Raw genomic sequence first — 13,591 nt, 5'->3', positions numbered from 1 at the left:
CATAACTGATTGATAAAAGGCCTGAATATAGTAGAAGGTAAGAACCTTATTTCAGCCATCATTAGTCTACAAACACAAATCATATCCTTTCTTTTCAGACCAGCATGGTTGCTTTAAGGTCAAGAAGCTTTCATAATTTCCTAGAAACGGGTCAAAAAACCCTTTTCTCCACAAATATATAAATTTTGCTTTCCCGTTTGCTATCAGAAGGAAAGAAGCATTTGCTAATCTGGTGCTAAAACATAGGAGGAAGGAACTTTACACCAAAAAACCCAAGCAGCCCAGCTCACTTCTCTTTCCACTAAAATAAAACAATAAACAGTGTTGACATTTAGGCATGCAGGATGTGATGAAAGAAGGGAAAAAACATTGTCCAGAATAAAGAGAAAAGATACTCTCAAATATTTAGTGCACTATGTCCTTAATAAACTAATATCGGCATGCTAATATTACTAGTCATTGAAAGACTAATTAAGCTGTTTTATTTCTTTGTATTTAGTTCTTCATGGCCTTGATTTGGAAAGTGAGCATTGCATCTTTGAGAATCTCAACGGTACTGTGAATCTAATACCGCTGAATGGAGCACAGTGTTCTGTGAATGGTATTCAGATTACAGAGGCCACACAACTAAACCAAGGTATTACCCAGTGTAATGTCATTTTTGATACCGCATCTTTGTTTCTTTCTGGCAACAGCACTGAAAAAATCTGTGTGTGTATAAAAAGGGTATTCTTTAATCAATTTTAATTCCATGTGTTCTCAACTAGAACCCAAAACGATCAGGAGAGCTACAAAGTTTTTGTTCTGTCAAAGCATAGCCATGTGGTGAAAAGAGAATTCTTTACTAATTTAAGTCACTTCATAATCTTGAGTATGAATTGATAGTTACCTTTTGATTTCATTCCACATTTATACATAAATGAAACTCTGTGCCAGATTGCTTAGGTTGCTGTAATATTAAGGGAAAGAATATTGGTCTCTGTAGGACTAAAATAATATCAGAGACACCTCCCGAAGCTTCAGGCCAGTCCTACTTAACACTGTTGCCAAATCATCTTGAATAGCAGGAGATTCAGCTGGAGTATCTGTTCACTGCAGCTGTAGGGAAATGACAAAAAGGGGGAGGCTAACTTTTATGGAGGAAATTTAGAGAATTATAATTTTAATATAAAAGCTTTACAATCTGGAAGTGAAAAAGCAGGCAGGGCAGCTGGGAACAAAGGTGCATTGTGTTGGCCTGGAAAGGACGAGCTAACACGTAAGCTGGTGAGGAGATTTGGGATGTTTTATCTTCCAGGAGCACCCAGAATATCTTGCCATTTAGCAGTGAGCTGAAGGCCTGAGCAGTGAGGCTGAGACACAGCTCTGCTGCCGAAAAACCAAGTCACTTTACATTCCTGCAAAGGAGCTTTCAGAGTGAGCTTATAAGCTTATTCTAACAAGGGAAGGATGCAGAGTTGAACACGGAGAGTCTTGGTGCCTTTTCTGAACTCAAACAAGTGATTCAAATGTCCCTTTCAGTTTTGGTGTAGAGAGAGGACGTTGATCTTGGAAAGCGTCTATTTCTTCATGCAAAACCAGAGGCATAACACACTTGTTTCTGTACAGATACTGGCAAAAAAAGAAGAAACCAAACAAGCCCAGCCCCCTTTATCTTCTATTTGGTTAAATCCCACTGATAAGTTGTTAGCAATAGAAACATTGGCATTAATGCACATAACACTGTAAACAAAAACAATTGCAGTTGCAATGATTCATCTTTAATTTTATCCTACTGAATTTCAAAGGCAGGAAAGGTTTGATGCGCCATAGAAGAAAGTAGGAGTTTGGATGCGATTTACCTCTTCCAGGCATATGTTACAACTTGATTTTTGTACTGTGAAGAGTGAAAACACGACTTTTTTTCTTCCCCGATTCCTGTCTTTCTAAAGAAATTTGCAACTCAAAAGAAGGGGAGAGCGTTCCTTTGCATTCCTAAATTGTGAAAACCAGCTGTATAAGCTGACTTGTAGCTTGTGTAGCCAGCCTGAGTCTGACAGAAGAATGGCAGTTATGACGTCAGGTGGGCAAAGCTGATGAAATAATAGTTTAATGGCTCGTGCACAGTCAGTCTTAGCTGTGTTAGCATTTAGTCTCACAGCATGAAGTACCAGCCTCCTTAAACATCCTCTTTAGGTAATGCTGATTAACTGCTAATATATTTAAATGTTTCCGTTCATCATTAATAACTGTTCATTTGAAAATGTATTAAGTTTTTAGACTGGCATGGAGTTTTAAAAAAAAAAGCATATTAATTAATTATCACTTCCTTCTTCAGATTACTTCCAGCATTTGTGAATTCTGGCTGATGTGGCCTTTTTGTGTAAATGCAGATTACAACTATTTTTTTTTATTCTGAAGAACAAATGGTAGGATTTCTAGAGGTGACTGAATTAATACTCGTAATTTGTCCTTTACCTTAAATTTATCCTCAACTAGAAACCAAGTTTTTCCGGTTTTAGGCCAAACTGCCAACCCTTCCGTACTTAACGTAACCTCCCACTGCTTGTTTTTTATAGTTCATTAATTTAAAAAAAAACTTTTAAAAATGGAAAATGACTTTTAGAAGTTGAAAGAATCTTAATTATAGGTACATTTGTTTGCACAGTTCCAAACTATTGCTCTGTGTAGGCCAGTTAAATTAAGAGATCAGAGCTTCACGAATGATAGAGACTTCTTTTGCTTAGTTTTTGTTGCTGTTCTTAGTACTGCCACTGCATTTGACAAAACTTCTTACTTTGCCATTTAAGAGTCAAGGAGAACAAGAATTGTTGCTTACAGTAAATAAATGGAAAGCAAACCCCATAGCAAATCCAGTTATGTTTCCATGATGACATTTATGCTGCTCTTTGCACACTTGCATTGTGATGGGGAGCTGCACCGTACAACAATGGACAATCCCACCTATGCTTAGGAAATATGACTGTCTGGTTTTGTCCAGACTTCTTTTCTTAAAGGGGCTTCTATCAAGTGAGAATTGAGATTGTAGTGATTTTCCTTAATAATAGAATAAAACAAAAAATAAAAATTGCAGAGAGGTTCCATAATGCAATAAGTGGCATCATGAAGTAATTATGCCTGTGACACGTTTGGATACAAAAGAGGAATGTGATGGGAGAAGTGAGGGAGTCGTAGTTCCCCTTCTAATCTGTACGTTGGCCATGTTAGTGCACTGAATACTTCCATAGCCATGCATCATGTGGCATGTATGTGTCCCTTCTCCTTCCTCCTATCCAGATTGATGCCACATCTTCTTCTAGGCTCATGATCGTAGGATTCAGACAAGTAGTAAAAGAGAAACTTAGGAGTTGTTCATATGATCCATTGTCTGGGTTTGGCTGTCATGGACATGCTGTTAATCCCCTCTCTCCTCTCCTAAATTTGTCAAGTTGGGAACATGTATCTATATCTGTAAATGTTCTGAAATTATAATCTGTTTATTTAAAGTTGCTTCCACTTAGTAACATGGTAAAAATGTTTACCATTAATTATTTTTATCTTCGTTTGAAAGTAACTGGAGGTGTTTAAAAGATGTATAGGTGAGATTCTTAGGGACATAGTTTAGTGCCAGAGTTAGGTTATGGTTGGACTCAGTGATCTTGAGGGTCTCTTCCAACCAAAATAATTCTAAGATTCGATAACTGAAGGACTTCCATAGAAGTCCTTGCTGTCACCAAATCCCCCTCCAGGCATTCAGCAAGAGGGGAACAGGTTTGGGTGAGCAGATGAAGCGGTGGTAAACAGAAACAGTTTTGGCCCTTTCACTACAGCAATTGTGACCATCATGGACCCCTTTTAATATCCTTACATAAAAAGTGTGCCCAGCGCAATTCCCAAAGGAAAGGTCAACCTGCAGCATCACACAAATTACAGAGGTGGTGTCAAAATGACTTTGCACCTTTAGGGAAGGTAATTCTTTTTAAGATTAGACTGAGATAAACCTGAGTTCCTGTGGTCCAAAATTGAGGTGTTGCATAGACAGTGAGAAGCAATGATGTGGCAATAATGCTTTTTGCTGTTTATTTGCCAAGACTGGATGGCCTTATTTGGGTCAATAGTAAGATAATTTTAAGAGGAGCATTCCTTATTAAGGACAGCATTTCATTCTCAGATGGTAAGAGTTTGTTTGCAGTGAACAGTGGAAGTGCACTATTTTTCATAAAGTGAGGGTGATGGAGTCCTTTTCATTTTAAAAATGCTTCACACTGACCAACAGATAAATGCTTGATTCTGTGGTGGTGAACCTGGAAGACTTCCATGTTGTGACAGCAATGACACATAGCTGACAATATACTTCTTAGTAGGGAAGTTTTCATCTAGGTGCCATTGTCTTTAAAATATAGGAATTACCCAGAATTATATTATTTGTGACCTGTACCTTGACTGATAAAATACAATAATAGATGTGCATTGAGCAATATGAATTATTCATGGTTCTTCCCTCAGAAAATAACTATTGGGTATAAAAGTCTAGTAATCCTGCTTTGAGTGACAATAAACCTCAATGTTTTTCTACACAAAGAAGAAAAACAAGAAAATCAGAGTCCAGATTATGGAGAACTGGGCCTTTCAGTGTAGGTGAATTCAAACCTGACTGCGACCAGTAGTGGATGGATAACAGTTTGTTCTTAGTCACATTTATGGATGTTCCCATTGTGTTTGGTACCTTCTGGTAGCCTCCAAAGATGTTGAAGGGTGTATAGGTCAAATTGGGGCATCTGTTTCCACTGCTTCCTCTACCTATACTTATTTTTTAACTGAACGAACATGATTGACCTTTGTGTGTGTGAACATGTGTGGGTTTTTTATATTGCCAGTAAATGGTGTGTGTTTTTCTCATCAGGTGCTGTTATATTACTTGGAAGAACCAATATGTTTCGCTTTAACCACCCCAAAGAAGCTGCTAAACTAAGGGAGAAAAGAAAGGTGAGATTAAATCAGTGTTTGGGAAATTTAAACCTTTTCACAATTTTTTTGCTAATATATACATACCTTGATTGTTGTATACGTACCTTGATTGTTGTATACGTACCTTGATTGTTGTATACGTACCTTGATTGTTGTATACGTACCTTGATTGTTGTAGAATACCTTTTTTTACTTGCATCACATCCTTTAGTTAATATTTCGAGTGAAACAAAGTAAGAGTTTGTAAGCACATCAGTGTTTGTCTAATACATTTATTTTATGGTCTGTTGTTAGATTGGACTGCTGTCTTCCTTCAGCTTGTCTATGACAGATCTTTCAAAATCTTGTGAGAACCTGTCAGCAGTTATGCTTTATAATCCAGGGTGAGTACCTTCTAAAATGCGGTTGTTAAAATTGCAACTGATCTTCATTCTGAGTGTTCCAGATGGCAGTAATAGAACATATTTTGTTCTTGGGTTAATAGTATATGCTTGCTAAATAATGGACTTCTGAATGAAGCCAGAATCTTTCAGAAACGTTATTTGAACTAGTCCATGATAGAAAATAGAGTGAAGGGACACTGAGGAACTTTCCATGCTGTTTAAAACTTTCTTTTACCTGGGACTTTTCTACTTAAATGCAAGAAGCGTGACTGCACCAGCAAACAGCCCCACGGATAGACCTGACACAGAGAAAGTTGTACCTGGAGTCAGGGACACATTCGTGTTATAACCAAGGCAGTTCAGCACAATAACGCCGTGACAAATTTTGCGTTTATGCTTTCTTAAAAGTTAACTATTTTTGCTGAGAAAAATGTGTTATAAACTGAAAATTAAGGTTTCTTGAGTTCATATAGTACCAATATAAGCACAAAAAAGCTGAGAAATTAATGTGTTCTGTTCTTACCTATATAGATCCTAGTAGGTGGACAAGTTAGGATGTAGAAACCAGCTTTATTATACACTTACAATGACATATACTGCTTATTTTAGAGAAGCTGGTTTTAATGTTTTTACCAGTATTCTTAAAGTGATTTACAGAAAATTGATGGTGTTTTGTTCTATTTTTTATTTTTTTTTCAATAGCTAGTGCCTCTGTTTTGAATTGGGTGTGAGATGAGGCACTTTAACCACCTTTTCAAAAATTGACTAGAAATTGACTTAGAGGCTTGGATAGTGCAGCTTTATCCCCAGGTTTTACTGTGGGGTTGCTCTTTATCCATTAGAATTTAAGAAGATTGGACAGGTAATAATAACTTCAAGTTAGGCGATGTGTTAAAAACAGTGTGTATATATAATAACTGCTTCAAATGTGACTGGTACTCTTTTGCTACTGAGCTACGCACAGACATTTCAAGATAGTGAGCCAGTTGCTGATTAATTACATCTTTTTTTCAGACAGAGATGAAAGAGAACATCAGAAAATATATGTATTATTTTTCTATTTCTTTAGCTTTTCAAGTAGTTCTATCTAAAAGCTTCTAGTGACAGTTACTGATAAAATATTTTCTGTGGGTTGGGGAAAGTTCCTGGGTATTGTTTGTTACCTGTAGTTATTGATCAGCTACTGTGGGCTTTTCTCTGACTAATAACATTACTCTGCTGCAATACTGTTACGAATCACTGCATTATAGCCCACAGTACTGATTTTGACTTCACAGTCAGCATAGAGTAGGGCAGATTGTTGCAGCATCGCCTCACTTTTAGTTTTTCAGATTTGCAGCGAAATATAATGATATGGGCAAGGAGGCGTAGTCGAAGATGGGCCTAAGAATGATTTACCTGCCCAACAAGTTCATATGTTCTTCAGATATTGCCAAGTTGTGTCTTAGAGGATTTTTCCAATAACCCTTATTAAAAAAAAAATACAAGAGAGGGAGAAAGTCTGGAGAGTTACTTGATTGTCTCTATGATAGAGAAGATGGCAGCAAGTTCTTCTTTTTCCCTGATATGTTTTGTGGAATATAGCTTCCCTTCTCATTATCAGCTCTTCAAACATCTTGCCTTGCTTTCCTGGAAATCAAACATTATGAATAATAGAATTAAATTATCAACGTATGCAGCAATTTTTAGAAACACTACCATTTTTCCTAAAACTTTTTATAACTTTTATTTTCATTTCTTGAGTGTGATTATGAGAGTGCTGTTGCTGTTGAAATTGAGGATAAGATTATGTGAAATAATCCTCCTATTCCTGAACACTTTCAGGCCTGTGTTTTATTAGACTATAAACTCTGAGCAGAGGGTTAAGTATTGATATTCTCCTGCTAGTCTGCATTCAATTAATCTTTGTGAACTGGCTTGCAGGAATAGATATTTTGTCCTGCTTAATTTGTAAACAGAAGAAAGGATTATGCTTAATGCTCACATTAAGGAGGAATGTAGATCTGCATGACTGTCACTTGTGTGAGAGCAATAAAACCTGTCTGAGGTTGTTCCATAGTTACTGCTATGTACATATGTTTTTTCTAAGCAAGGAAGCTCATGGTTGCATATTCATCATTTAAACTCTCATCCCTATATTTAGGTTCTTAAACTATAGTTAAAACAGTAGATGCCATACTTTATAATACGCATTGCCCAGGAAGTGCAGAAGTGTTGTTGTCCTAAAAGATCCGTAATTAAAAATAAATAAATCTCAAGTATGTTTTTACTGCTTTTTTGACTGCTGCAAAGAGAAGGTAGGCTCTGGAGTTTGCACCACAGTTTAACTGAGCCCTGGTCTTACAAATAAGTAGAACAAAGTACTTTCCACAATTGATACATCTTTATGGAGGGAAACTTGGCAACAGCAGCTTTTCAGCTTAGGCTGGGGTTTCATCATAATTTTACATTTATTTATGTTGTTACTAACACTGGTTTTCCTTTGCAATAGCACTGGGTTTTTTCTGGTCATGTGTTGAACTTGTCCAAAGAGATAATGCTGCAGAAAGCAGAAATTCCTTTAAAGGGAACTGGTACCTGAGGCTAATTGCAAGTTCAACAAAAGCAACCATGTTTTGAATAAAGCAGACCCCAAGCATTTAGGTCTTAGTAATAGTCTGAAGCCAATGGCACCATGTCTGTAAGGATTTAGGTGGCTTGCAGGGTGCTTGTGCTGGGAATGCTGCTGAGCAAGTGAAGTGCTGCCTTGGAGATTCTTCTGCGTGGTGACTGCTCAGCCTGGGTAAAACATTCCGTAAATCCCATCTCTGGCTGTCGAAGGCCATGGTGATTGTGGCCACGTTAGTTGTATCCAAGGCGTTAGGTGGGAGTGAGCACCTTGCTTCCTGGAAAAGTGCCGATGAAAAAGAATATCCTATACTAAATTTGGCTTGGATTTTTTTTTTTTGTAATCAGGGACAATGGAGGATGTGGACAACTTCCTTTGATACGACCCTTTATTACAGTAGACCGTAACTCATAATGTAATCGCGAACTGCCCGCCAGCAGTGTAGATCTAGATTCAGTATCTGGCTGTTTTTTTCATGACTTCTGTAGCTGACCAGCATTCTGCTTGTTAACTTAGCACTTTCAAGACCATCTTTTCTTCCAGTTTCAGTATTGAAAAGCTAAAGGCTAGCAGCTAGATTTGCAATTTCTGTAGGCTACAAGAAACAGCTTGTAAGATTTAGCATGGTTAGCAATCAATGGCAGAGGAGCCTGTGGGGTAACCTGCAGTTGTTGTGAAAGCAGATAAATGATGGATCTTGCTGACTGTATCTGTATCTTTGCTGTGTGAAAACCAGTGTTATATTTAATTGTGGATTCAGATGGGTGGTCTTTGTGTGTGGCTTTTGTTGTGTGTGGGGGTTTTGTGTTTGGTAGTTGATTTCCCGTATAGTTGCATAAAATTTACGCTTAACATGCAAAATTCTCTGTTCTACTTTTTGCCAGTCTTTGTCTTTAGTCTGGTGTCATGCAACACTGCTTCAGATAATAAACTTTGGATAAAACAGAATTTTGCCCATAGATTTATGCTGAAGATTTCATTTGTGGACCTTTTATTAGCTACATTGTGTTGTAACTCTAAAAACACTCATGAGAAACGTTGGTCTTGTCATAGATTTAGCATGTTTGTGGGGTTTTTTTTTAATTAATCTCATAAATTGGGCTACTGAATGTTGTCATAACATCTTTGTAGTCCTGCCAGTACTCAGTCTTTCCTAATATGTGTAGTACCAGATGATACTTTTCTGCTGTATAAATGAAGCTATTGTAGTACTGTGCTAGTAGAACTGACTTCCTTTCTCTGCAGCTTATCTACTCTGCTCTTATCACTAGATATGCCACGTTTTCCAGGAAAATGGTGAATATTTAATTCTATGATCAGATTAAGTTCCTTTGTGGTAGATCTACAAAAGAACAGTGGATTCTAGTCTTTAATATTTGTATTTTTTTTCTTTTAATTTCAAGTTAATATTTTCTCCTCTTCACAGTAGTGCTCACATTTATAAAGGGAGCAGGGGGTTATGTGAAAAAGGGTTTTATTGTGCATAAGCTAATTTGAAAAACATCAATCTTGCATCTGTACTTTGTAAAACTGGCAGTGATTTGTTATCGTCAGTGATGTTTTTGGTGATGCTGAGGTTTATTTATTTACTAGTGTCTTGAAGACACAAGGTTTCTGTGATCATTGGCAGCCTGTCCTGCCTCCCCAGATTCTCTCCTGTCCTGAAATAACTTTGAACTCAGAACCAGTTTGAAGCAAATACTGCTGAGGTAATGGTCTCAAAAAGTGGTGAATTCCTAAATATATCAAGAAAAGAGGCAGCCAGCTAAAGAAACAAGGCATCATCATTACCCCTGCAGAAATAAAGGCTGCAGCATGAGTGCCTTTGATAGAGAACAGAGACACTGTGAGTAAACCCTGGTGGGAGAGGGAGCTCAGACCTTTTTAGGCACCACCAAATCTCCATAGCAGCAAAACACCAGGCTGCGTTACCCTGTCTGTTCATAGGAGTATTCTGTGCTTGTCTAAAATACATTAAATATGCATTTTTAAAACGGCTGGGCCTAGTGTTTGGAAGCTCTTGATTGGGGTGTTGATGGTGATCCAAGTTTAGTTTTGGGAAACAGCCATTTTCACTGAAGAAAGAATCATTTCTGCATAGTTCATTCTTCTTTCCTGAACCTTTTGAGCACCACCTGCTTCATTTCAGTGGAAGGTAAAACTGATTGTCATCATACCACTGTTGAAGGTATTAGAGACACTTCTTCCAAGAGAAAATCATGGAGTTTTCACAACTGATCTGTTTTTATATCAGACTGATTCTATGGTGGCTTGTTTTCCTTGTATCAATCAAAAGCTAGTTTCCATTTTTATGTGTGTATAAAATACATTTGCCAAATTATGTGTTTTATGGGACAGTCAAAATATCAAAAGATTTTGCCCTGGGTTTTGCACATTATGTTAGCTGATCCTGAAATGCTTTACTTCATTGGGGCTTAACCAAGCATGGGGATATTTGTAAATCATCCTTGCCAGTTGTTGGAGCAAAGTCGGTCTCCATCTGACAGCGCCCGACAGACATTGCATTTGCACAGACCAGAACTATATTCCCCATGGCATATAGTATTTTGGACTGGACTAATGACGGATATAGTGGTATTTGTCAGCCAAGCCCTGGGTAAGAAGTGACAGCTAACAGTTATGAATTCCAGACGTGGACAGTAGCCAGGAATAGGGCTTTTGACATATAGCTTAAAGAAAAAATTAAGGTGTGTTATAACCATTAAATTAAGCTTTTCCTTTCTGAAAGTCCATTAAGATAGCTCTTTGTTCTCTTTGCGTAACTTTGTGGATTTTGCATTGCTGCTACAGAAATGATGATAAAAATTAAAAATACCAAGTTGTTTTCATCTCTCCTCGTGCTGTAACATTGAGATAGTGCCCAGAAGTGCCCAGCCTAGACAGTCATAATGCAACCGTGAAGGGGCTCTTGGTGAGATGTTTGTATGAAGGCTCCAAATGTCTGGACTAGTGTATAAAAATCTACATTTGCTAATCTCTTAGGCATTGTAGAAAGTATTTTTTTATGAATTTGTGAGAAGTAGGGAAAAAAGGAATTTGTTAAACTAGCCTTTCTCCGTTATTGCAACAGTTAGAAAGATGCTGCTTGAGCACATAGGAATCAAAGTTCATTTAAACTGCTTCATAAATGTTAGATTATTATTGGATTATTTGCACATTTCCAAGGGTGAGTCCTTTTTGTCATAGGCATTTGTATGATTTTACAAAGAAATACTAAATCTATCTTACTGTTTTAAAAACTGTATAATTGTGGTCATGACATCTTAAGCTGCAGTTCCTCACATACTTGAAGTTAACTTGTGGGGCAGTCTTGCATTTTTTCAGTGTTTGTGAATCATTTTCCTAACGTTTAAACTCCTTAAGATGTAGCAGGTCTGAAATAACTGGATATTTGTGTATTTAGTCGAGTATTTCAGTCCATATATAGGTTCTCTATGCTTTGAAAAAGCAAGGAGAATATTTATTTTGAAAAACTTCCTTAGAAAACAAGTCTTTCAAAGAAACTTAAAATAACTTCTGTACTACTGTAGTAAGAGCTGATATTAAAAAAGACATACTCTTCGGTGATTATTCAAAACCTTATCAAACTAACTATGTGAAAATCTCAAAATATTTTAGATAAATGAGTTTGAACTGTGTTCCATACTTGAACATTTACAGGAGTTTGGGGTTTTTCTACCCTACAGGTCACCTTATAATAACATAGGTTGTTTCTTTGGAGGAAAAGGAAGATCTATGAGCGTGCCGTAGCTTAGTTTCGTAACTCTTTCCCTTCTCAGAAGTGGCCAAGTTAATAAACCATAGGATGATGGGCATCAATTTAACTGTCATTGGCATTTGAAAAATGTGTTTAGAAAGAGTAATTATTTACATTTGACTTTTGAGTTGTAATGTGATGAATGTTCCATGAATCTAACCAATTTAACCTCTCGGAAAACAAAGTGTTGTTGACTTGTAAATATTCTGTACCGCTAATATGTTTTTTTCTATCAATTCCTTTCTTAATTGATCGCTCTGTTCCCCCCTGCCTCCCATGGCAGTCTTTTCCCTGTAAAAGGACCGATCTGTCTAAGGTAGAGAAATTCAATTTCTATGTATTGATTGCCATGTCTGCATGTAGTTAACTTGCAGGGGCTATGCTAATCATTTATCTGTCTTGTTTACCTTTACTTTTTAATTAGTTCCTCCCCACGCCGCGACATTCATTTACTTTTGTTTGTACTCGTGTCAGACAGCATGATCTCTAATTTCTAACCCTAATGAAGGAAATATTTTCTGTTATTGTAGAAAGTAGTTTTATAAGACTTTTGATTTATACCATTGTTATGATCTTCTAAATAGACATTGAATTACATCATAGCTTCCTATTTTTTGTCATATTCAGGAAATAATAACCTTTTTACTGTGTTCTTTTTGTTTTGTTAACTCAGGCTAGAATTTGAGAGGCAGCAACGAGAAGAGCTTGAAAAATTAGAAAGTAAAAGGTAACATTCTTGGTGGTCTTTACATGTGTTTGTGTGTGTATATATACATGTTGTAGACTCATTTAAATCATTAATTTGAAAACATGGTGTTACTCAGCAAGCAGACAATCCTCATATGAGTAATTTTATTTTGTTTTGTCTTCTATTTGGTTATTTTCTTGAACTGTTAATTCTTAATGGTTAGTAACAGACAAGCTCAATTGTATTACTCTTAATTTTCATGGTATTATTTTAAAGATGGCAAATTACATTCTTTATTCAGATCTTTTTTATCATTTAGTTGTCTTTGGATTGAATTTTGATCAGAAAAACTCACATTATAAGCTCTGTTTCTCTCCAATAAAACTGCAGTGCTGCTGTGGGCATACCCATCATACTTATCAGAACATTATTTTGCAATCAGTATTGTTGTGAGCTGGCAAACTGAGCTGACTGTTCTGGCTCATCATACCTGCTGAGACTTTAGAAGGAATAGCTGTCACCTGGTTGCAGATCACAGCATTGGTTAGATTCATAAGCTGAAAGACACTTTCTGTCATCTCAGCTTTAGACTGCTGGCTCTGCTTTGAAAGAGCTATTTATGTGGTTGGACTGAGTTAAGTAAACTCAGAAAAACCCTGAAACTCTGAAGCTCGAGGTGTTATTCAAAAACTGATGCAACAGAATCACTGATGGTTATCCTCATTGTTATGTTGATAGGATTTGAATTCAGGTTGTGCTGAAGTCAGTTTACTTGTGCTTGAATTTATGTGACTTCTTGCAAAATAACCATCTGATATGCAGGTTGTCTCTGTATTCAGGCAGTTGTATCGTGGGGATAATGGTGACCTTCAAGTCTCAGTCTATCCTCATTTGGAATGCACTAGAACCTTTAACGAGATATTACACAGGACAAAATAATTTGTCCTAAAGTAATTTCTCTCTCAGATACATCTGTACCTAATCTTATAATCCTGTTTATCAATAATTCAGTTGGGTTCAGCTAAAGGGAAGACATTGTTTCAATTAATCTATTGGCTCTAAATTTGGTGAGGCAAATTTCTAATCAGCTCCTTTTATACAAGTTTGTGTATATAAGAATGGATGTATACATAAAAATATATGTATTTACTCTTCACTGTGTGCAGTGATATGGTCTATCAGTATAG

At 36.7% G+C, this 13,591-nt stretch overlaps 1 protein-coding gene across 12 annotated transcripts in view; it reads left to right on the top strand.

Annotated features, from left to right (window-relative positions):
* LOC309437627 (kinesin-like protein KIF16B) overlaps window positions 1-13,591 on the top strand; it is a 133,737-nt gene that overhangs the window by 64,027 nt on the left and 56,119 nt on the right. For all 12 annotated transcript variants that reach the window (XR_014183588.1, XR_014183589.1, XR_014183590.1 and 9 more), the window contains exons 15-18: window positions 500-637; window positions 4,883-4,965; window positions 5,242-5,330; window positions 12,390-12,443. Coding sequence is in view for 8 of the 12 variants with exons in the window: in XM_082048191.1 (XP_081904317.1) it covers window positions 500-637; window positions 4,883-4,965; window positions 5,242-5,330; window positions 12,390-12,443 (364 nt within the window). In the remaining 4 variants the exon portion in view is untranslated. The remainder of the gene's footprint in view (window positions 1-499; window positions 638-4,882; window positions 4,966-5,241; window positions 5,331-12,389; window positions 12,444-13,591) is intronic.

Source organism: Streptopelia decaocto (assembly GCF_964273445.1).
Source record: "Streptopelia decaocto genome assembly, chromosome: 3".
In the NCBI taxonomy this organism is placed as follows: domain Eukaryota; kingdom Metazoa; phylum Chordata; class Aves; order Columbiformes; family Columbidae; genus Streptopelia; species Streptopelia decaocto.
The sequence above is the reverse complement of the archived record's forward strand: the minus strand, read 5'-3'. Positions and strand labels throughout refer to the sequence as shown.